Here is a 21,958-nt window from a genome sequence, read left to right as displayed (position 1 = left end):
AGATTTTTTCTTATTTTTATATTTTTCCGATTTTCTCTTCCTTCTGTTTCTTTTTTAATTTATTTCTAGAAAATAAAGTTTGAATGATGTGACGCAGTCTCAATGTGTCATATCACTTTTTTTTTTTGACGCCATTAACGGTTGGGAAAAACTAATAACGAATTGGAAATTTCTATTACCAAATACCAAAGTGATAATTGGATGCATTGGGACAAATAATATATTAACCCTATTTTAAGCTAAAGGAATATGTTTTTCTTTTTTCTTAATGAAAACATAATAATTTAAATATAAAATAATTTAATATAAAATTTAATTTTTTTATTTATTATATAAATATGTTTAATAGAAGTCTTTTAATAAAATCTTTTATCATGTATATTTATTTAAACCAATATTTTTTTAAAAATTTTAAAAAAATTATCTACAAATATGATAAATTTTACAAGTAATAAAAAATATTTAAAATGACAAATATAATAATACAATCAACAACAAATTATATATTAATTAGTTTAAAAATTTTCTAAACTCGTACTTTTATATAAATTAATTTCTAATGGCACATGCATTATATGTAATTTTACATGTTTAATATTTTAATTGGTTTTTAAATATTTTTTAAAATTATTTTAATTAATTTTTAATTTTTTATTCATATTGTTAAATATAACTAAAATATATTAACTTATTTAACAAATCAAAATAAAAAAAAAAGAAAATTTCAAATACCATATAAAAAATTAATATTTTCTAGATAATTTTTTTTAATAATATTAAAAATTTTAAATTTTTACTATTCAATTTTTATTTTTTATTAATACTCAATAAATTGACTATAATAATTTGTAAATAATAAATAATTAATATGTAACGCAAAAATAATATCAATTACGTCGACCTTTACTTCAATTATAATGATTTTAACTAAACTTTTGTAAGTAATAATCGTAAATTAAATTATAATTATTTTTAAATATATAATTATCACAAATTAATTAATATTTTTAAATTATATATTATAATTATAATAATATAATAAAAAATAAAATATATTATGGTGGGTTGAAAAATTTTATATTATAAAAACAACTTTTACATCAAACTTTATTTTATTCTCACTTTTTATATTATAGTGACCAAAGTTTTGAGACAGATTACCTTTCAAATAGATTACATTTGTAGTTAAAGAACAAATTCCACAATGGGTGGTTGCTGAACTGACACGTTTCAAGAGCCGAATTCTTCTGTCCTTAAGGCTAGTATAGGGAAAACCCACTCTAATTTAAGGAAACAATAGTGCTTCCAAACAAGAACAAGTGAAAGATCCACCAATACATGAATTGTTGGGTGCCTGATCTCATTATTTCTTCAATTTGGCCAATCTGAATATTCTAATGCTCTCCAGCAATTGCTCCAAGCTTCCATTGGAAGCTCTAGTAACTTCTCTCACACACAGCCCAGGTGCTCTCCAAGTAGGACATTGTTGTGTAACACATCTCTATATATTGCTGGAAAGTTTTGGCCTCGTGGATGCATATAACATTAAAGATTAAAGACAGTGAAAACAATATACAATCAAATAGTTGGTTCTCCTGGGAATCTTTATGTTGTGATGTACAAGTGTTGCAACGCAGCAAGATGATCTCTAAGACCACGAGAAGTAGTGCAAGATGCACACAGAATGGATGATGGAAAGGTTTCCTATGAATATTACTCAAGATATAGGAACCATATGTATCATAGGGTTTGTTTTTATATTTCCCATAAATGGGAATAATTTGAGAAAATCTGAGTTTGAAAGACTATTTTAGCCTTAGAAAAATAAAATGTTTTAGTTAAAAATAGACCCAAGCAAAGAGTCTGACGAATCAAAATTAATGGAGACGGTGAGTATCACCCTAACACCGAGCAAGGAGAGACCTAGCTCTCCTATTTCATCGCAGCTGGAGAAAGCGACTAAGAAGGTTAAAAATAATGATCCTTCTGGAGAAGCTTGTGGATAACATAGCCGCAAGCGGAGATATGATGCGGCCAAGTTTTGTTGAGTGATGGAGAGGTGACAGTTTATAGAGGACAATATCCAGAGATTTGTTTTTGGGATCGACTGCAACAACTAATATATAAAAGTTTGAAAAAAATTAGATTATTAGGCAGGAGTAGTGGTTTTTGAGCCTTGCCTGGGAGAATACAATTTCTCTGGAAACTGACGGGGAACTTCAGTTGGTTGACTTAGATAATGTTGGCGTTTTTGAGAAAGGGAAGCAGAGAACAACGAAGCAAAACGTGCAGTAATGCTGAGAAAACTGATCTCAACTATATTTCAGCAAGAAAAAATACATTATATGAAGTCATAGCATTACCAAAGACAACCAAACGCTTAACTACTCCCACTAATTATCTTGTAACTAGTAAAACTTTGCTTGCGCGTAAGTTGATCATGTCAATCAGCAACAAATTAAGTTCATTCTTAACTAAATGAAACTATAAAGAACTAAACAAAAGACTAGCATGCAAACTAGACAGAATGTGCATGCATTCTATTGTATTGCTGACCATAGTGCAACACTCCTCCTTGGCCTCTATACAGCAGACACCAATATTATTTCTCAATCTCTCGAACATGGCAATCCCAAGGCGCTTTGTTAAAATGTTTGCAATTTGATCTTCAGAACTGCAATAAACTAGCTTTACTTTATTTTGATTGTTTAGCTTCCCTCACAAAGTGATTCTTAATCTTGAAATGTTTTGTCTTGCCATGGAAGACAGGGTTCATTGCAATTGCAACAACAGATTGGTTATCACAATAAATATTTGTTGCTTCCACTTGGTTCAAGTTCAAAGCATTCAATAGCTTCCTTAGCCAAATGGCTTGGTTGACAGTTGTTGCAGCTGCAACGTACTCTGCTTCAACTGTTGACTCTGCTATTTTATCTTGTTTCTTTGAACTCCAACAAAACACTGTTGAACCAAGTGTGAAGAAGTAGCTAAATATGCTCTTCATGTCATCTGTTGATATAGCTCAGTTAGTGCCTGTGTATCCAACTAGCTTCAAGTTGTCATCCTTAATGAATTTAACTCCAAAGCTTAGAGTTCCTTTAACATATCTTAGGCCTCTTTTTGCTGCCATAAAATGGATCACCTTGCAGCAATACATGAACTTGGATAAAAGACAAACAGCAAACATAATGCCATGCCTCGTTGTTGTTAAAGCAAACATCCAACAAGGCTTCTATAGCCTTTTTCATTTACCATCTCAAAGTCACCCTTGTTGGTGAGCTTTTCTCCTTGAGCAACAGGAGTGCTTCTTGGCTTACAGTTTTCCAGGCAAAACTTGCTCAAAATCTTCAAGGAAAAAGCCTTTTGGCTTATGAAGATGGTCTATTGAGTCTATGAAACTTCCATGCCAAGGAAGTAAGTCATCTCACCTAAGTCAGACATCTTAGACATGTCTTGCATCTTCTTCTTAAACTCAGCAAGCAGATCATTGCTGCTACCAGTTACCAACAAATCATCCATATATAGAGAGACTATTAACAATGTTTCATTCTCATATTTCTTCACATCATGCACATAAATACCTAGATATGTATTTGTAAAATATAAATTTTAATTTATATTTCAACCCCATTAAACATTATCAATTAAGCTTTGAATCATTATGTCATTTGAATATGTTTGTAATGTGTATTTGAGCTAAAATGGGTTTAGAATGTGTTTTTTATGTTTTGAGACTAGTTAAAATGGTATGGAAGTGTGTGGATATGTTTTTAAAGTGTTTTTGAATTGATTTTCCGCTTCAAGGATCAAGGTTCTAGTTCCTATATTATAAGTACCGGAACATGACAAGGAAATAGTTGAAAAGCTACAAGTTTTAGCCCAGGTGCCGATACATAGGCCCTATGTATCAGTACCCTGCCCTATGTATCTGCTCCTAGATGTTATGTGCTAATACATAGTCCTTGAATTTGTGTCACTTCACGGTTTCGAGTTTTTCTAGCTCACTAAAGTTCAGATTTGACTCGAACACTTCCAATCACCCACAAATCTATTCTAAATGATTTTGAATTGCTTTTAAAGCCCTCAAATTATTTTAAATTAAATTGTATAGTTTTATAAAATGTTTTAATATTTGAAATTTTAAATAACCTAAGCTTTTTGATAAGCACATGCTCTACTGACACTTCCCATTCATTCCATTCATCGAGATGGGTGAGGGTGTTACATATTAAGCCTAATTGGGAGATTTCTTATCTTGAGTATTAAAGTGGATGGCTTTCAAAAGATATATACATATGTGTGATTGTTTAGATTGACAATACATCAGATATAACCCATGTTGAATTTATCCTAGACCTGTTCATAGATTTTATCTCTTCTGACATTCAAAGTATGACTTACCTCAACCCGAGTAAATAACTGACTATGTGTGTGTGACTTGTATACTTTGATGTATTAAAAGACTAAATTCAATTAGTAATCGCGTTGAAAGCTGGTACGTTAGGTATACAACTTCTGCATGGTATGGCTTCATTTACAATAGTGAAATTCATAACTCAATAAAGGATAAATGGTATCCCCAGTCTTAGGCATTACATGGTTGATGAAAAAGTAGCGTAGCCAGGAGTCATTTGTTTAGTACGAATGATTTAATTACTATATGTTAGTAATTGACTTTTCCATTAAGGAATACATAATGATTATTATGAGATAAAATAGAATCATACTAAGTGAACAGATTTAAACAAAGAGGTTAAGGATATCTTATGAGGCTAACACACATATGATAAGGTCATTGGACGGGCATAAATAAGTTGGTATATAATAGGGAGAATTTAGTCATGGTACTTTTAATGGATTGACTCCACGACTAAATAATGTTGTACTTAATAGATGAATAATCAAAACTTAATTACGAATTATTTGAACCCTTATTATTTATGTTCAATCGGTCCCTTAGCTAGCTCGACACAACCCTTTATGGATTACATTTGAATCGATACAGTGAATGAATGAAAACGACGAATTAAATAAATAAATTGCATGTATCATTATTTGTATTGAATGCGTTCCCAGATGACTTAGAGATTAAATTAATTTCTTTGATTTGAATTATTATTTAATTGATTTTAATTAAATAATTGAAGTTCGAAGTGAAAATTAAATTAATTAGTCATTGTGGTTTTGTTGAACAAGACAATTAAATCTATTTATTCATAGATCCTAACACGGTAAAGTCATCAAGATTTTAACGACATTACAATTGAGTTGAGAAAATAAATTTAATTGAGTGAATTAATTAAATTTATTTAAAATAAATAATATTTTGATAATAGAAAATTGATTACCGAGTTGGATAAATTTAATTGAGTGAATTAATTACATATAATTGTATCTACATGAGACAAACCCAATAGGCTCATCTAGCATGTGATAGACGACAACCTTATTTCCTAGAAGAGGGTGGTATCGTCCATACTTTGTGTATTTTCTATTAAACTATTACTATTTTGTTATCTCTTGTTCAACTAGAACTCTCGTGTTTGTTCCCTATAAATAGATACCATGTGTTAGGTCGAAATATACCAGAGTAAACGTTGTTGCTATGTCGTTTTATAGTGAGATTTAATTCTACAAATAAATTCTATATTCCGAGAGAGCTCAATCTAGGTTTCTAGCCCACAGAGAGAATTAATTTTCCCCATCGGAAAATAAATAAGTTTTCATTATGTTAATTTAGTTCATGAATTAGAGTCCATTCTCTGAGCAAACCTAGTGTTTGAGAATAATGGAAAAGATCATGCTAACAGAAAGTAAAAAAAAAAATTCTGACTAAGTCGCTTAACCCAAAACACAAATACTAATTTGGTAAATGTTTATTGGTATAAAAAACATAATAATTTGATTTGGTAAATATATTTAAATATTGATGTCAAATATTATAATTTTCAATAATATTAATCATGCATAATTATATTTTATAACATAACAAATTATTAATTTAATAAAATTATTTGATATTATAATTTTATTTTAATAAAAAAATTAACATTACAATATATATTACAATTTATATCTTATTATAATATTTTTAATAGTATAAAAGATAAATATTTTAATAATATAAATAAGAATATTTGTATAAATCTTGTTTAGTTTTATTTATCTTTTTTAATTCTAATGTGCAGCTATTCAGTCTTATATATTTAAATTATTTTTTATTAAATATTAATTATTATTATTATTAAGTTTATATAAAATATAATTATTTTAAAATATTAAATTATTATAAAATAAATTTCTATTATAAAAAAATACATTTATAATATTTTACAACAAATATAATTTTCAAAACTCATTTTGTTTAAATAATTCATTTCCTTATATACTTAGCCCAATTAAACTTGAGAGCAAGCCCACATTTGCCGCCTAAAGTCCAAACTCGTTTCTATCTTTTGGGCTTTTAGTGGTTCACAATAATTAAAAAATACGATTAAAAATATTAATATATTAGTCGATTGAGTTTTAGTTTAATTAGCATGAATATTATTATTAATGTAAAAAGACGTGAGTTCGAGTGTACTGAAATTTATTACCCTTTAATTTATTTACGAGATGAAATAGATCATAAATAATTTTAGATTTTATCTCAAAAATATTATTAAAGAAAAATGATACCATGATGTAATTACTAATGATGTGGACGTCTATGGTAAATAGCAGAATAAATAATAAAGCAAGAGAATGTTTGCATAATTACTAATTATTCCTCCTCCTCTCCCTACTCCCTCACTTCAACATTCCTTCGCTTATCTCTCTGCCAAACTTCTCCACTTTCTCTGGTAAGTCTCTCTTTCTTACATCACCTTATTCATGCTTCTGCCTCTTCAAGCCTTCCAGGTTTCCTCCCTATTTACTTCTTCTACCACTCTGCTTTGCTCTTCTTTACTCTTTTTTGAGTTTTTTTTTTTGTGATTCTTGGCTTCAAACATTTAGCTTCTTCAGAGCATCTACACAAATGGGTTTTGTATTTTAGCTTCTCTCTGTAGATTGTTCACGGTTTAGTTTAGTTTTGAGCTGGTTTCATTCATGGAACTCAAATGGAATGTTCCCGTTTTTCGCCCCTGGATACCCTCAAAATTACCTTCGCTGCCACTCTTGCTAATGCTAGTACTATCTCTGTGTCTCTTTAGCCCTACTAAGTGTCTTGATCTTGACCCTGACGACAAATCCTCACTGTTATGCTTTAATTCATCAGTTCAAGACCCTAACCGGAGCTTAGCAACCTGGGTGGGGTCGAATTGCACGAATTGGACTGGTATTTCTTGTGAAAACCGAACCGGTCGTGTTGTCTCTGTGAACCTGGCTAATATGAGCTTGTCCGGTAAAGTGCTCCCTTGTTTATGTAACCTATCATTTCTTGAATACTTGAATTTATCTGGGAATAATTTCAATGGCACAATTCCAACATGTTTTGGTCAATTGGCTAATCTTAAAACAATTGATCTTAGTTACAATAGCTTTAGTGGGGTTCTACCTGATAATATCACTAGACTTGGCCAATTGAGAGAACTTGTCTTGAATGCAAACCGGCAACTCGGTGGTGATTTGCCGTGGTGGATCGGTAACTTCTCAAGTAATTTGGAAAAACTTGACTTGAGTTCAAATTCATTCAATGGGGAGATGCCTGACAGCTTATTTCATTTGAAGTCTTTGAGGCATTTGGATCTCGGATACAATTATATATCAGGGAATGTTCATGAGTTTTATCAGTCATTGGAGTTTCTCGGTCTTGCTTCAAATAAGTTGTTTGGTACTTTACCTTGTTTTTCTGCTTCTACAAAGAGTCTAACTGTTCTGACATTGGCCAGCAATTCTCTTGTTGGAGGAATACCTACTTGTATTGCCTCATTGGAAGCATTGGCACATCTTAACCTATCATTTAATCACATGAGTTATGGCATATCTCCAAGACTCGTGTTTACAGAAAAGCTGCTTGTATTGGATTTGAGTTTCAATGATTTATCAGGCCCTCTTCCGGGGAAAATTGCTGAGGCAACTGAAAAATCAGGCCTTGTTCTTCTCGACCTCTCTCACAACCGGTTTTCTGGTAAAATCCCATTGAAGATCACCGAGCTGAAAAGCTTGCAAGCATTGTTTCTTTCTCATAATCTTCTTACAGGGGAAATCCCAGCAAGGATTGGAAATTTAACTTATCTCCAAGTGGTCGATCTGTCGCATAACTCCTTATCAGGTTCAATTCCATTAGATATTGTTGGGTGTTTTCAGTTACTTGCATTGATACTCAACAACAACAATCTTTCCGGTGAAATTCAACCTGAGCTCGACGCATTGGATAGCTTGAAGATATTGGATGTAAGCCACAACAAGATATCTGGTGAAATCCCACTAACCTTGGCAGGGTTAAAATCACTGGAGGTTGTAGATTTGAGCTCCAACAACCTGTCTGGAACGTTGAATGACGCGATAACCAAATGGTTGAACCTCAAGTATCTTTCCCTAGCTCATAACAAATTTAGTGGGAATCTACCTAGCTGGTTATTCACATTTGAAGCAATTCAGGTGATCGATTTCTCTGGGAACAAATTCGCGGGCTTCATACCAGATGGTAACTTCAATATTAGCTTCCGCAGTAACAATGGTAACAGTGTTAGAGACCCTAAAGTGCCATTTATTTCAGTTAAAAGTGTTGAGATAAAAGTCTCTGCCATGGTCATTGATACTAGTGAATTAAGCTTCAATTTTAAGGTGTCCTCGATGGTTGGAATTGACTTATCGGATAACTTGTTACGGGGCGAGATTCCAAATGTTCTCTTTGAAGTAGAGGGATTGGAATATCTAAATTTATCATATAACTATCTCGATGGACAGCTTCCGAGTTTGGAGAAAATGTGGAACTTAAGGGCCTTGGATTTGTCACATAATTCCTTATCTGGCCAGATTCCTGGAAATATCTCAACCCTGAAAGATCTGATACTCTTGAATTTGTCATATAACAGTTTCTCTGGATCTGTTCCTGTTAACCAGGGATATCAAAGATTCCCGGGAGCATATGCTGGTAACCCGGACTTATGTGTGGAGTCATCTGGTGAGGGATGTGAAAGAGGCAGCCCCCCTGCAGAGCCTGGGAAGACATTTGAAGAAGTTGAGGGACCAATATTGGTTTGGGTGTTTTGTGTAAGTGCCTTTGTTAGTTTCTATTTAGGTGTTGTGGGACTCTTCTGTTCGGCTCGAGCTAGGAGTTACATCCTTCAGACAAAAGTTTAATGCAGTGAATGGTTGCTTCTATACATTTTTCCATTTCATTGTCTCTACACGTTAGAAGATCCAAATATTGAATCTACCAGTTCTGTATATGATAGCATCCAGCTATTAAGATTGAATGAGTTGGTTTTGAATGATTAGATTGTTATGCCATTCATGAACTTGTTCTACTGCAACAGTTTTGCTAGGAAGAGAAGCCAAAGGGTTTAAATTTAAAACACGTCTTTGTGGTTCTTGTCACTTATGAAAAGTTTACACTTCCTGGTTTCAAATTTCAACATAACATTTCTCATTGAATTGTTAGAAGTGGATTTTGAATATGTTATCCTAATGTTACAGTTTCAAGCTGCTCCTTTTGTCACCTAATTATCTTGGATTTTTGGTGTTTCTATTTTTAGGTTAACCATCTAGTGACTAAAAAAAACAAAATTGAATAGTTGGGTAATTATTTTGTAATTTTTCATTGTTGGGTATCCATAAAAGAAATTTATGAATAATTAAGTGACGATTTTATAACTCCTCATTATTAGGTGATAAAAAAAATAATTGGGTGACTATTGACTACTAATGTAGTACAACCCTATAACTTATTTGTACTTACTATCTACCCTATTATATTAGTTCACTCTGTAGTTACTTTAGGCCATAATAAGCATCATTACCCGGGTCCTATCAAGAACTCTACATATTCACTTCTTAGTTCTTTTAGGGCTCTTTTCTCTTTATCTTTCTCCATCTCTTTCTTCACAAGAAATCCATTTTTCTCCAAACTTCAGCTGCTTATATCATTAACTTTTTGTCCCATCTTAAATAGGGTGAACCAACTAACTCTGCCGTCCACCAACCCTTGCATCAACATAATTGCTTAACGGGTAAAAATACCTCTGTAACACCCCTAATACCATTGTACTATAAAAGTGGTAATAAATTGAGATTATGACCAATTGATTTTTCAATAAAGTAAAATAAAGAAACGAAGGTAATAAAAAGATAAGTATGTTGTGACATGTTAAATTTAAGGTAGGGATTAGATTATAAAAATGTCAAAGTTTTGAGACACAAGCACAATTATTCACGATTCAAAGGGGTTGAGGTGTAAATACAAGAAAAGTTGAAGGACCAAAACTTAAATTAAATCGATTTCTTATGATAGGAAACTAAAAAGTGTGGACCAAATTGAATAAGAGAAGGAAATATGGGGGACTAAATTGCAATTGTTCCAAAAAGTGAGGCACGGCCAGGAAGTAGAAAAATTAGGAAGGTTCAAGGGTAAAATAATCATTTTAAAAAATAGATAATTGTTTGGTATAATGATGATGGATGAAAATTGCTAGAAAATAATTGGTTGATTATTTTAATTAATATTTTATTATAAAATATTTTAATATTTTAATTAATTAAAAATAATGAGATATTTTTGAAGAAATATGTAGAAATTTCTTCCATTTTCTTCATGCTTCTCAAGTTGGCTATATGTATGCAAAGGAGATTTTCATTTCTTTACAATTTGGTCCCTTGCCAGAAAATCTTACTTTTTCTCTCAAATTCTTTGATAATTTTCATAGCCACTTAAAAGGAGAAGTGAAGTAGAGATACAAAGAGTTAGGATATCATCTTGTAAGAAAGAAATTAGATGTGGAAGTGGAGAAAGTTGTGAAAAAAGTGAAGAGATTAGGGAGACAAGGTAAGTACTTCAAGTACTTTAATTTATTTAATTTTAATCCAAGTGTAGAGAATGTTAAATATTTGAATTAATTATGAATGTACAAATATTATGTATTAAATTAGTGCACTAAAGTAGTAAAGAAAGGATTAAATTGTAAAGTAAACAAAATAAGATATGTGGAATGGAATGTTGAAAAGATAATATAAATGAAGTGTGATGATATAGTGATTACATAAAAAGTGAATGTGTGATGACAGTTCCAAGTTACATTGAATTTATGATAGTGGGACTAAATTGTAAAGAGTGAAAAAGTTTGTGATTTAAATAAAGTATGAGAATAAAGGCTTAAAATGGAGTGTTAAGTGTTAGTGAATTGATGTTAGGGTAAAATTATAATAAATAATGAATTTTCATGATGATAGGGATTAAATTGTAAACTCTTGAATATTTATAAATGAAACAATTTAATATGTGAATAAGGATAATATGATGAAAGTTTAATAGATGTGTTATGAGATAATGAAATATGCTTAAAGTATAATAAAAGTGAAATCGTGGAAAAATATGGAATTTTTTTATGATGACAAGGACTAAATTGTCAAATTTGAGATAATATGTAGATAAAATAATAAAAGTGAAATACATAAAAAAATTTGTGCGAAACAAAGATATATTATAATGAATTATTTGATTAAAGTGCTTATGTATTGAAAAATAAATTTCATAACATTAGGGACTAAATTGAAGTAAATACAAAAGTTTAATTCTGAACATAAGTGAAGTTAATTGTAGAATCTGAATACTTTTATTAGTCTTATAAAATTTATTGAAATGAAATGGGTTTATGAAGAAATAACCCAGATTGAATTTTTCTTTAATTTTCTAAACATAAAATCGTTAAATGGTATCGATACTAGGTTAAAGGTATTGATACTTTAAGCCAAATACAAATATTTTATAAAGTATTGATGCTTCGGGCAAATATATTCATCAAAATAGTTTTGGACATCAGTAGTGATTTAACTTTGAAAATTCACCACAAATTATAGAGATCAATTTAAAGGTTGAATTAAATATGGGATTTAAGCTTAATAAATCTAGTTTTGCATAAAAGAAACGGTGTAAGCAATGGAATCGTAGATTATGAGATATATGACTTTGAAAATTATAGGGAATCGAGTTTCCCTATTTTGACTTTGAAAATTTATTATAAATGGTACAAAAACATTTAAAAGATGAAATTTATATTTTTAAAGATTGATGAGTCCATTTTCATGAGAAACAAACGACATTATAATATGAACCTTGTACTGAAAGATAATTAATTTTTAATAGAGAAGGGTCAAAGCTGCCTAGAAGCAAAAGATGGGAAATTTAAAGAATTTACTGTATTAATTGAGTTATGTGGAAATTCTGAAAATTTTATGGTAAAAATTTCATTGAGTCTAATTTCAGAGACAACAAGTAGATCTTAATTCGGAATTCTATAAACCAAGATAATTTATAATTTAGTGATTGTCACTTAAATGGACAACCTTAATAAGAGTGTGTATATGTCATGGGGCTAGAAAAGCCAAAGGAAAATATTGAACACTAAATGTTTGAGTAAATGCTCTCAAATATGCTTAACTATGAATAAAGAGATTACAAATGAAGAGGGGGTCCTCTATTTATAGTTGAGCTCTTCCAGAGTCAACGATATAGATTGAGTTATATCAACCGTCAAGATTAGTTCTCATCTACAATAGGAGAGTCCTAAAGGATTTAAATTCTATACATGTTTATCCTTTAAGATTTTACAATAATTATCTTGGTAAAATACAATTTATTGGAGGGTTTCAACTTAACTACGATTCAAGTAGATGGGATACTGTTTCCATTCCATGAATTGGGCCAGTTTTAGTGGATCGAATGAGCCCCATTTCATCTGTTGACCTCTAGGGATGTTCCGAGAAATCTTAATTGATGTTATATACATAAGCATACTATACTCTAAATCAAATGTACATATACATATGTATACACGTACAAGAAGGATGTGGAATAGAGAAGAGGAGGAAAAATAGTAGAAAAGTGTGATGCTAATCAATTGTAATAAGTGATAGATTTGCTATACATAAGAGTAGTTTAAATGATTTGTTGAAACATTAAGTGAATACTTGTTATCTGGTGTATTAATGGACTTATTTGTAATACTTTAGTAGTTGTGTAATTTTATAATTTGTTTGAGAAATCATATGATATCGAAATTGGAAATAGATGTATATGAATAATATGACATAGTAATTAAATTACAAATAGGCCCTAAATGACTTATAAATCGTTGAAAGAACTAATAAAAGCTCTATTAAAAACTTGGAATGAAAACGAAAATTTTATATTAGATATAAGTTGTTCTACTAACTTGATTAGGAAGGGTAATTGAACTGAATTTCTCTGAAGTTGCTTTGGCAACGAATGTAACATTTCGATGCTTGGACCCGACAAGTGGGTTTAGTATGAGGTGTTACAACCTCTTCAATCCTTCTAAATTTCAATATTAACAAATTTATCCCTAAAAACAAGAGTAATTTAATCACCGCCAACTTAAAAAATGAGCAAGTAAGGGTCCAATGTTAAATGTTTTTCATTTATATAATTTTGATTGGTATAATAATATATTTAGACTTCAAAGTTTACACATTCCATCTATTTTTATATATAGTTTTTGAAGATATAGTCTTTTTTCATTGATTCTTTTTGAATTTTTTAGATATTTTTAATTTTTTTATTTTTTTAGTTAATCTTTTTAGAATCAAAACCAAATTGACAAAATATGTATACATCAATTGCTTAATTTGTTATTATACCAATTAAAATTATACAATTGATAGAAAACATTAATAGCGTGATTAATTGTACCTAATTGCTTTCTTTTGAAATAAAAAAAAATATTAAATTACTTCGATGTTTTTGAGAAAGACTATTTTGCTTTATCAAAATTGAGAGGGGCTTGAGGTGCTTTTACCTTGCTTAATGTACCAAAAGAAATATTTACCTTTTTTTATTCATTCTAGTTGGAGGCCAATTGTGCTGCACATCAAAGGAAATTTTTAGATTTCAAAAGCGACTTGAAGATATGACAAGTGTCACATTTTATTCTTTTACTACATTCTATAATTCACTTAGCAAATTCTTAACTTATAGAGTCTAAAAAACTTCATAATATTTAACTTATTTTGTTAAGTCAATATCAGTTAAGTGAACTTTCTTGTTTAATTTAGTTAAAGATTAAGTTAAAATGGTTAAGTAAATTAGTCATCAGTTATTGAATTCATAATCAAACCAACCTACATTTAACCAACTTAATATGGATAAAATTTCGATACACTCCCAGTAAAGTTTAGATTAAAATTTTGAAGTGTATCATAAGGTGTAATAAAAAAATAAAAAATAATTATATAAATAAATACGATAATTGTCACACTCTCAATCCGCTCATGAAATTTTAAAAAATCTTACCTAGTCCCCTCCTAAAAAGGAATTATCCCTATGATTAAAACAAAAATACTACTAATTAATAATACTATTTGGTACATTGTGGTCAATGGAAAGAAAATATTCCAAAAAAAAGTGATGAACAGCAAACACTCCCCACCAAGACTCTGAAAAAGAATATTGGGAATAAATAAAAGGAAGAAAGAATTTTTGTAATTTTTGCAAGTATGGTAATTAGGATTTATATCTATACAGAAGCTACAGATTGCTAAAGGTAAAAGGGGCACTTACTAATTCATTATTGGCCAGCAAATTCAGTGCCAAAATTTCTACTCTGATGTCAACAACTTTGCATAACAGCTCAAAGGAAGCCAAAATTTGGGTGTGCCATACTAACAACTTCAACAGCAGCAGAACGTTAGTGACCATATTTAATCTTCCACAACCTTCGTATGTGCCCTAATATCTGATTGGACCATCCAAACTCCCACATGCAAACTGTAAAAGGTAACAACAAAGCGCGGCAAAGAAATAGATTGTTTGGAAGTTAGAATACATGTACATTTGCATGCGTTAATTCGTATGTGCACAAAAAGATACCAAACTAACTGCTCTGCATTACAGGCCATGCAAAGACAGACAGAGTGGGTAACCATAAACACAAAAACTAGACCCCTGTTCCACAGATCAGTACGGGAAAAGGGAAAGGAAAACTATAGCTAGCTAATGGAATAAAAGCAAGAACAAGAGCTCAGCAAATTATATGTAGGAATAAACACATTAAGACCTGATAAGCAGATGCCTTCTAAAGTTTCAAAAAGCACAAAGTTGTCAAGTGAATAACACCATATTGTATAATCTAAGAAATGTTCTTTAAAAGTGTTAGGGCAAGCATCCAATGGGGTATGCCCATGCATACACTTGTATTTGTGTGCTTCACTGCTTCTCTGCGTGCATTCTGTAAAAAGGGAGTAGCCTCTTCCATATATATATAATTGTATTAATGTTTTACAATCAACAAATGAAAAAAGTGCGCCAGCTTTTGATTCATTAAATCACTTTTGAAAGCGCTGTGACCAAAATGAAAAATAAATAAAGCTCCACTTATTGTCACTTTTACTACTAATTTCGCTTCCATGAAAGTTACCAAAAACATATGCATGCTGTAAATAGTAATATCATATTTTATAAAACAAGCACACCATTAAAAAATTTAATATGTAACACAATGTTCTGTGTAACAATAAAATCCCAACTGTTGTTATTCAGTTAATTTTCTATTTTCCACTATTTCAAAATTATTATTTAGTTTTACCAAGACACTTTATTTTTGGTTTCCAGGCAGAAAGCAAAAGGCAAATGTAGCTAAAGGAGGCTAAGTATTTTATTGAAAAGAAACCCGAGTTTTCAACTAACTCGCTCATGCAACTAGTTTAGCCATTACCTGTCGAACAATTGGATTGATCGACGTTGTGAATTCTTCAGTCATTCCTTGCCAAACAACCTTCCCCTCATGGAGAAACAATAACCTATAAGCAGATATAAGATTGTTTGAGTAAGGCATCTCACATCATAGCAAAACCAATTACAACATCATAACAAAACCTGTCAACTGCTCTCTTAATGGTACTATGTTGATGAGTAACAACCACATAAGAGGCAATCTTTCCAGGTTCCCCAATGGCATCCTCATCCTTTGTATGGACGGAGCGTATGAGATCTTCAACAACAGTTGATGCGATTGGATCAAGTCCGGCTGTTGGTTCATCATATAAAAGCACCTGTCCAGGATAACAAAAGTTGCTTTTTACAGACCAAAACCAGGACAGACTAGAAATCAATGCATAATAGGCCAAACATTTAATTACCAAGCATGCTTTGACACTAAAGTACTAGCCAGTCCGGTTGGTATAATAAATACAATCAGGAAAACCTAATAGCTTCCACTGCATTACTTGCTGATATATTGAAACTCAAAGAGTTTGCCTACATTATGAGGACTCTTCATTTCCCAAAAGTACCCTTGTCAAACACTTATGTTCAAGACATATTTGGACATGGGCATGGGGGATCCTACCCCCAAATATATAGAGAACCTTAGAAAAAAAATTAAGCATACCTCTGCTGGACCCATGTCTGCATCCAGCAGTCACCCGAATCTAGGAGAGATTTTGTCATGCTCTCCCTTTTGAATATAGACAAGAGCATGATTTTCAAACTGAGGCCTTATTTTATGATATTAACGAAAAAAAATTGCAAAAACTTAAAGAGTGCTAACTAAAAGGGGCTTAACCCTATCTAAAGCAGCTAAACTTAAGTACAAGTACAACTATGATATAAAACAATAAAAGGGGGGGGGGAGAAAGAGTTCAACCAAATTGAAGAGTCACATATAGCCAAGAGTAAGCATGTCTCAAACCCTCATTCTACATTGAAGCAACAATGAAATAGCATAATTATTTTACTACATCAATGTGGATGATGTGAAGCTTGACTGGCACAGCCGCATAAGCCTTCAAGCTACTCAGCTTTGACATTTTCTACCAGCCCAATGGTCAAGATATGACCTACCTTAAGGTAAATTAATAAAAAGAAAAGAAAAATAGATCTCAGAAGCAAAGCAACTAACTCTTCCTCTCCAGTACAGGTTAAATTTTTGCATCATCGGGCCTTTTGAAAGTTCTACTTATCTTAAAAACATCAGTAGTTTTAAGCAACTCTACAAATGACCTTATTGCTTAGGTCAAACCATAACTTTCAAATTTTCAATCTTCCATATAGATCTCTCTAATCTACTCGCAAGAATGCCAGAATAAGAGGCCCAAAGAAACTGCAACGACTCTGAAATAGTAAGATTCTAGACTTACTGCATTCAATTAGAATACAGATATAATCAGATAAATGAGAAAGTTTAAATTTCTAGCTTTGTTCATCTGTTATCTACATTCAAATATAAATAACTTGCAGTCATTGCTAGTTAAATAAATGGCAGATCAAATGAAAACTGATTTTATAAATCATCACCATGGCTGAAGCCAGAGGTGGAGGGTATAAGGAGCCTGAGGAGACCATCCCCCAAATAAGAACTCCAAAATAAATTATTGAAGTTAGGTTTGGATTAAGATGGCAGAAATAACATATATTACATGCAGGTATAATGCAGGCACACAAGATTATTATCAAATTAGATAAATCTGCATGGATTTTGATGAAAAAATGTTAGAACGTATTCCATAGGATTGCAATTTTTCCAGACGATTTAATCTTCAAATTAGCCCCCTCCAAGAAAAACAAATACCAAGAACTGTCACTGGTAGAAGCTATGAAATATCTACACAGACTTCGATAACAGGGGTTGAAATGCAGACAAAATTCCATCTTCTTACGGTTCAGGATTAAAATATGATAGCAAACTAGATCAGCTAGATGCTAGTTGACGTCAACTTTTGTGTGGTTCAACTGATTTGGTTTGCAAGACTGCATATATTTACCTTAAGATCCAAAAAGAGGTAGCTACAAGATGTGCAAACTTTGGTAAAAAAATTATTACGAAGGTATTACAAAAGATCCACCATCCATTAGTTCCCAAGAAATATACCTCTGGCTCAATTGATTCTTTGGTGATATCACAAATTATAGAACGAGCTAAAGCAACTCTTTTCTTCATTCCTCCAGACAACTCAGAAGGTAACCTTTCCTCAACTCCCTGAAAAGAACATCAAGTTCGTTTTTTAGTTCAGCTGGAAACTTAAAGATAAGACATCCACAGTGAAAAAGGAGGTACGGAGATGAAGGTTTTCGCTTGTTACATGATACTGCTATCAGCACTAATAAGTAACAAGCAGAAAGTCTATGATAATTGATATTCAGCAAGGAATCAAATCAGTGATGAAAAACAAATTATTACAGTTCATTATTGCTGTTCAGGCCAAGAAATTTGAAATGCAGGCACACCTTTAAGCCGACATCAGCCAAGTTCTCTGTTACAAGCTTTGAGATTTGATCACTAGACATGCTTGAGTTATCATATCTAAGAATTAATAAACACAATCATTAATCAACTCATCTAATTTCTTATTCTGGAAAAGGGAAAATTGAATCCAAGATAACCCCCTAATTACAAGGAGGAAAAAGGTAATGTATTTCCAAGAATAATTTATACTGTCTCTTACAAAAGGAAACCAACATTTTCACGAACAGTCAAAGAATCAAAAAGTGCTGCACTCTGAAAACCTGTTAAAGAAATGGAAATAAAGATATGGGTCATAACACCAACAAATCATCTCGAAACCCTCCAATACAGTACTTGAAGCTTAAGTAAAATTTTACCAGTCCAATTCGAAGACCAGATATCTCATCATCACCAACCAAGCCCAATCTTTTTCTGCCTCGAATATATACCTCACCCTGCAAATACAAATTATGCATTCTGTATATACCGAACCAAGTAATAACAAATATATATACAACACAGTTATATAACCATGCTCAATATGCATTACTCACCCTGTCTGGAGCAAGAAGTCTAGCAATAATCTTCAGAATGGTAGATTTCCCAGTGCCAGAAGGACCAATAATTCCAACAGCTTCACCATGCCTAATCTATCGAACCAGGGGAAAAGTTAGGAATCAACAGATAAGAGAGAAAGTTTAAGAGAAAAAAACACAACATAAAACTACAAAATGACCTGAAACTTTAAAAGTAAAAAACTTGAGCTATGATCATACTCAAGGAATGATTTTGACCTAGATGGCATACACTGGGATACGAGTATCCAACACAAAATGTCTGCATTTCTGTCTCACCATTTTAGAATTATTAGACATGGGGAATTTGTCAAAAGGGATCCAAATTAGGATATGAGCACATATGCATCATGGAGAAATAGAACAAGATATGCGTATATGACCATAAACTGTAAACATATACTTGGCACAAATATTTAAAGATGTAACAGAGTTATGGTTAACATGATGCTTATATATTCCATTTTCTCTATGGCACAAACTGTTAGGTATAGTTTAGCAGCCTTAAAGTATCCTCATTTCAACGTGTTTTGGCTGTGAGCAAATGATTCTCTTAAAAGGTGCAGGACCCACATCATTAGACACAATTTGTCCAGTCGGATTTGAGATGGACTGATAAAGAGGAGCTTCGGTTCAATATATAACTAGGTACAATCCTGAACCAAGATGGCATATTATATGACATTCTTTTACTCTCTATCCTTCTTGTTGATATCAGAAAACACATGCTATCAGAACATCAAATTTGAAGTGGACCAAATTTCCAGTTTTTCATGTCAAACGTTGAGTGCATACCAACCATGATTGATGGGCAACAACGATCTAGATAACCAAGGACCATTACACCTACTAGACTACCAGCAAGGCAGCCAATGAGTTGTCAATATCTCCAGCCATCAACCATGTTTGACACAGATCCAAAATTCTTGTCAGTATCAAGCTGTCATAGAATTACTCAGCCAAGCATCTCAAGTCTGAGCATCATAGATTAAAACCAATTATTGTAATCATGTCATCGCTTTATACACCGATGAAAGAGGACATTAATAATAAAAACTATGAGGCTGAAAGAAGGGAAGATGGTACTGGAGAGGAAACAGTCCAAACTAATCAAATTTAGAACCAAACAACCAGATAACTGGCCTTTAAGAATCAATGACAGCATGCAGCTTAGCTTCAATCCTTTAATATTGTTCTAAAGAATCTCGAAACCCCAAAACACTAATGAAAAGAGAATATTCAATTGGGGAGTTTGAAGGTGACTAATAACTTGAAATGACCCTCATATAGTCCCCCAAGTACCTCTAGAATAAAAGAAAACATAAAAGCAAAAAATATATATATATATAACCTTGAAGCTCACACCTCGCAAGATGTGCTTTTCTCCAAATGATTTGTACACGTTTCGGCATTCAATGAGAACATCAGAATCATCTTCATGCTTCACTTCCTTGCTCCAATTCCCAGATTTAGATGATTCCTACAAACATATCCATGCAAATCACCATGGTGAGACTAGAAAACTATATATATATATATCTAAAATCAAGTCTTTAAGGTCCTAAGGCTTTTTTACTTGAAACAAAAAAATATATATAATATATGTTAGAAAAGATATTGCGATTTAGTTATTTGTTCATTTGTAATATACTGGTTAGGCTTTCCAATTTTGCAACTTTGCTTTATCCTTTTAGCAATTCTTTTTAAGCAAAAGCAAATAGCAAGAAGCAAACAGAGCCGAAATCCCCAAATGTAAAACAGGAAGGATATTTATGCGGTTCACTTTGCAGAAAGAAAAATTAAGCATAAAATTGGAAGTAAATGTTATCATGAAATGACACAGACGTCTAGCAGAAAATGGTAAACATAATTACATAAACAACTTGGAAACAAAAAAAAGAAATTACAAGTAATAGCAAGACAGATAATATGTGCAAAGACAGTTTTAGCAAAGAAACACAATCAACACAATCAACTCAATCAAACTGCACAAATTTCAAGCAACCTAAAGAAATTGCCAGAAATATCATTCTCAACTAAAATACCGAAAAATGAAGAAACTAACAAATGGGGTTAGCAGAAATATACTTACAGTGAATTCAGTTCCAGGGAATCCATCATGTCCCAAGTTCCTAGTAGGTGCCATAAAAGCACGGATAATATTTCTTTGCTCGTTCCTCCACTTTATTTGACAACAAAATTTGCTTCTTTTTATACCCAAATCACAATTTTTAGTTAATGTTGTTTTAATAGGAGATAACCCCAATGAACTTGACAAAAGAACAGTATTCGTCATTTTTTTTAAGAAAACGAAAAGGTTGAAGATTACTTTGAAACCCTCAAAAAGTAATAGAATATCATTATTTTGAAGCCGAAGTTGCGAAGAGAGTTAAAATTGGAGTTCTGGGTACTGGAAATAGTGATTTAGAGAAGACCCAGAGGGGTCAATTCATCAAACAAAAAGATCTTCGATGTAGAACTAGTAAAGGGGTTTTGAATAAAGCGAGTTATAAATCTAACCTTAATTTTCAACGAAGGAAACAGAAGGAAATAAATGGAAAATATTTCCTTCCAATAATTTGGGCCTCTTTAACCAAAATATTCATATGGGTCAAATTTGATGATGGGATTATGCTTCTCACTTTACCAGGGAGTTTGCTTAAGCATAGGTTTAACTTTTAATCATAAGTTCGGAATAAGGATCTCAGACATTAGCCCATAGCTTAATTCACCCAATTATCATCCACTCAACAATTTTTTTGCTAGGATAGTTTTTTTTATTAAGTAATTTATCAATTGTTTACTGAACTTTATGTATGTCAACCATATCACTCTCCTATTAATTTAGAAGAGAATCCTTTTTTCTTATTTACGATATTGTTGAAAAAGCAATTTCGAGATAGAAATAAATGATATGGGTTGGAAAAGGGAGAAAAGGTATACAAAATCAGTTAAAATCAGTTAAAGTCTATGAATAGGTAGAGAAGCTCACAGAGAAAGTTG

The 21,958-nt window shown here is 31.7% G+C and overlaps 2 protein-coding genes across 3 annotated transcripts; one reads left to right on the top strand and one right to left on the bottom strand.

Moving 5' to 3' along the window:
* Positions 1 to 6,760: 6,760 nt before the first annotated feature.
* On the top strand, positions 6,761 to 9,438 carry LOC121229664 (receptor-like protein CLAVATA2). The gene has a single exon (XM_041114437.1). It carries the CDS (start codon positions 7,090 to 7,092, stop codon positions 9,286 to 9,288), a length of 2,199 nt encoding a protein of 732 aa, XP_040970371.1. The 5' UTR covers positions 6,761 to 7,089; the 3' UTR covers positions 9,289 to 9,438.
* Positions 9,439 to 14,369: 4,931 nt separating this feature from the next.
* LOC107959421 (protein TRIGALACTOSYLDIACYLGLYCEROL 3, chloroplastic) lies at positions 14,370 to 21,625 on the bottom strand. 2 transcript variants are annotated; one of them, XR_005927582.1, is made up of 11 exons: positions 21,048 to 21,624; positions 20,307 to 20,435; positions 18,935 to 19,030; positions 18,756 to 18,835; positions 18,601 to 18,660; positions 18,383 to 18,458; positions 18,027 to 18,134; positions 16,034 to 16,209; positions 15,873 to 15,957; positions 14,720 to 14,926; positions 14,370 to 14,595 (listed from the first exon to the last, which is right to left on the bottom strand). XR_005927582.1 is itself a non-coding variant. In XM_041114436.1 (10 exons), the coding sequence occupies exons 1-10, from the start codon at positions 21,249 to 21,251 to the stop codon at positions 14,888 to 14,890; spliced, it is 1,053 nt and encodes a 350-aa protein (XP_040970370.1). In that variant the 5' UTR covers positions 21,252 to 21,625; the 3' UTR covers positions 14,489 to 14,887. The 2 variants fall into 2 exon arrangements, 1 of the variants encoding a protein (XP_040970370.1); XM_041114436.1 differs by having other exon boundaries at positions 14,489 to 14,926; positions 21,048 to 21,625.
* Positions 21,626 to 21,958: the final 333 nt, after the last annotated feature.

The sequence above is a fragment of the Gossypium hirsutum genome, chromosome A05, assembly GCF_007990345.1.
Source record: "Gossypium hirsutum isolate 1008001.06 chromosome A05, Gossypium_hirsutum_v2.1, whole genome shotgun sequence".
NCBI lineage: Eukaryota > Viridiplantae > Streptophyta > Magnoliopsida > Malvales > Malvaceae > Gossypium > Gossypium hirsutum.
Note: the sequence above shows the minus strand (reverse complement) of the source record. Positions and strands in the feature narration are given on the sequence as shown.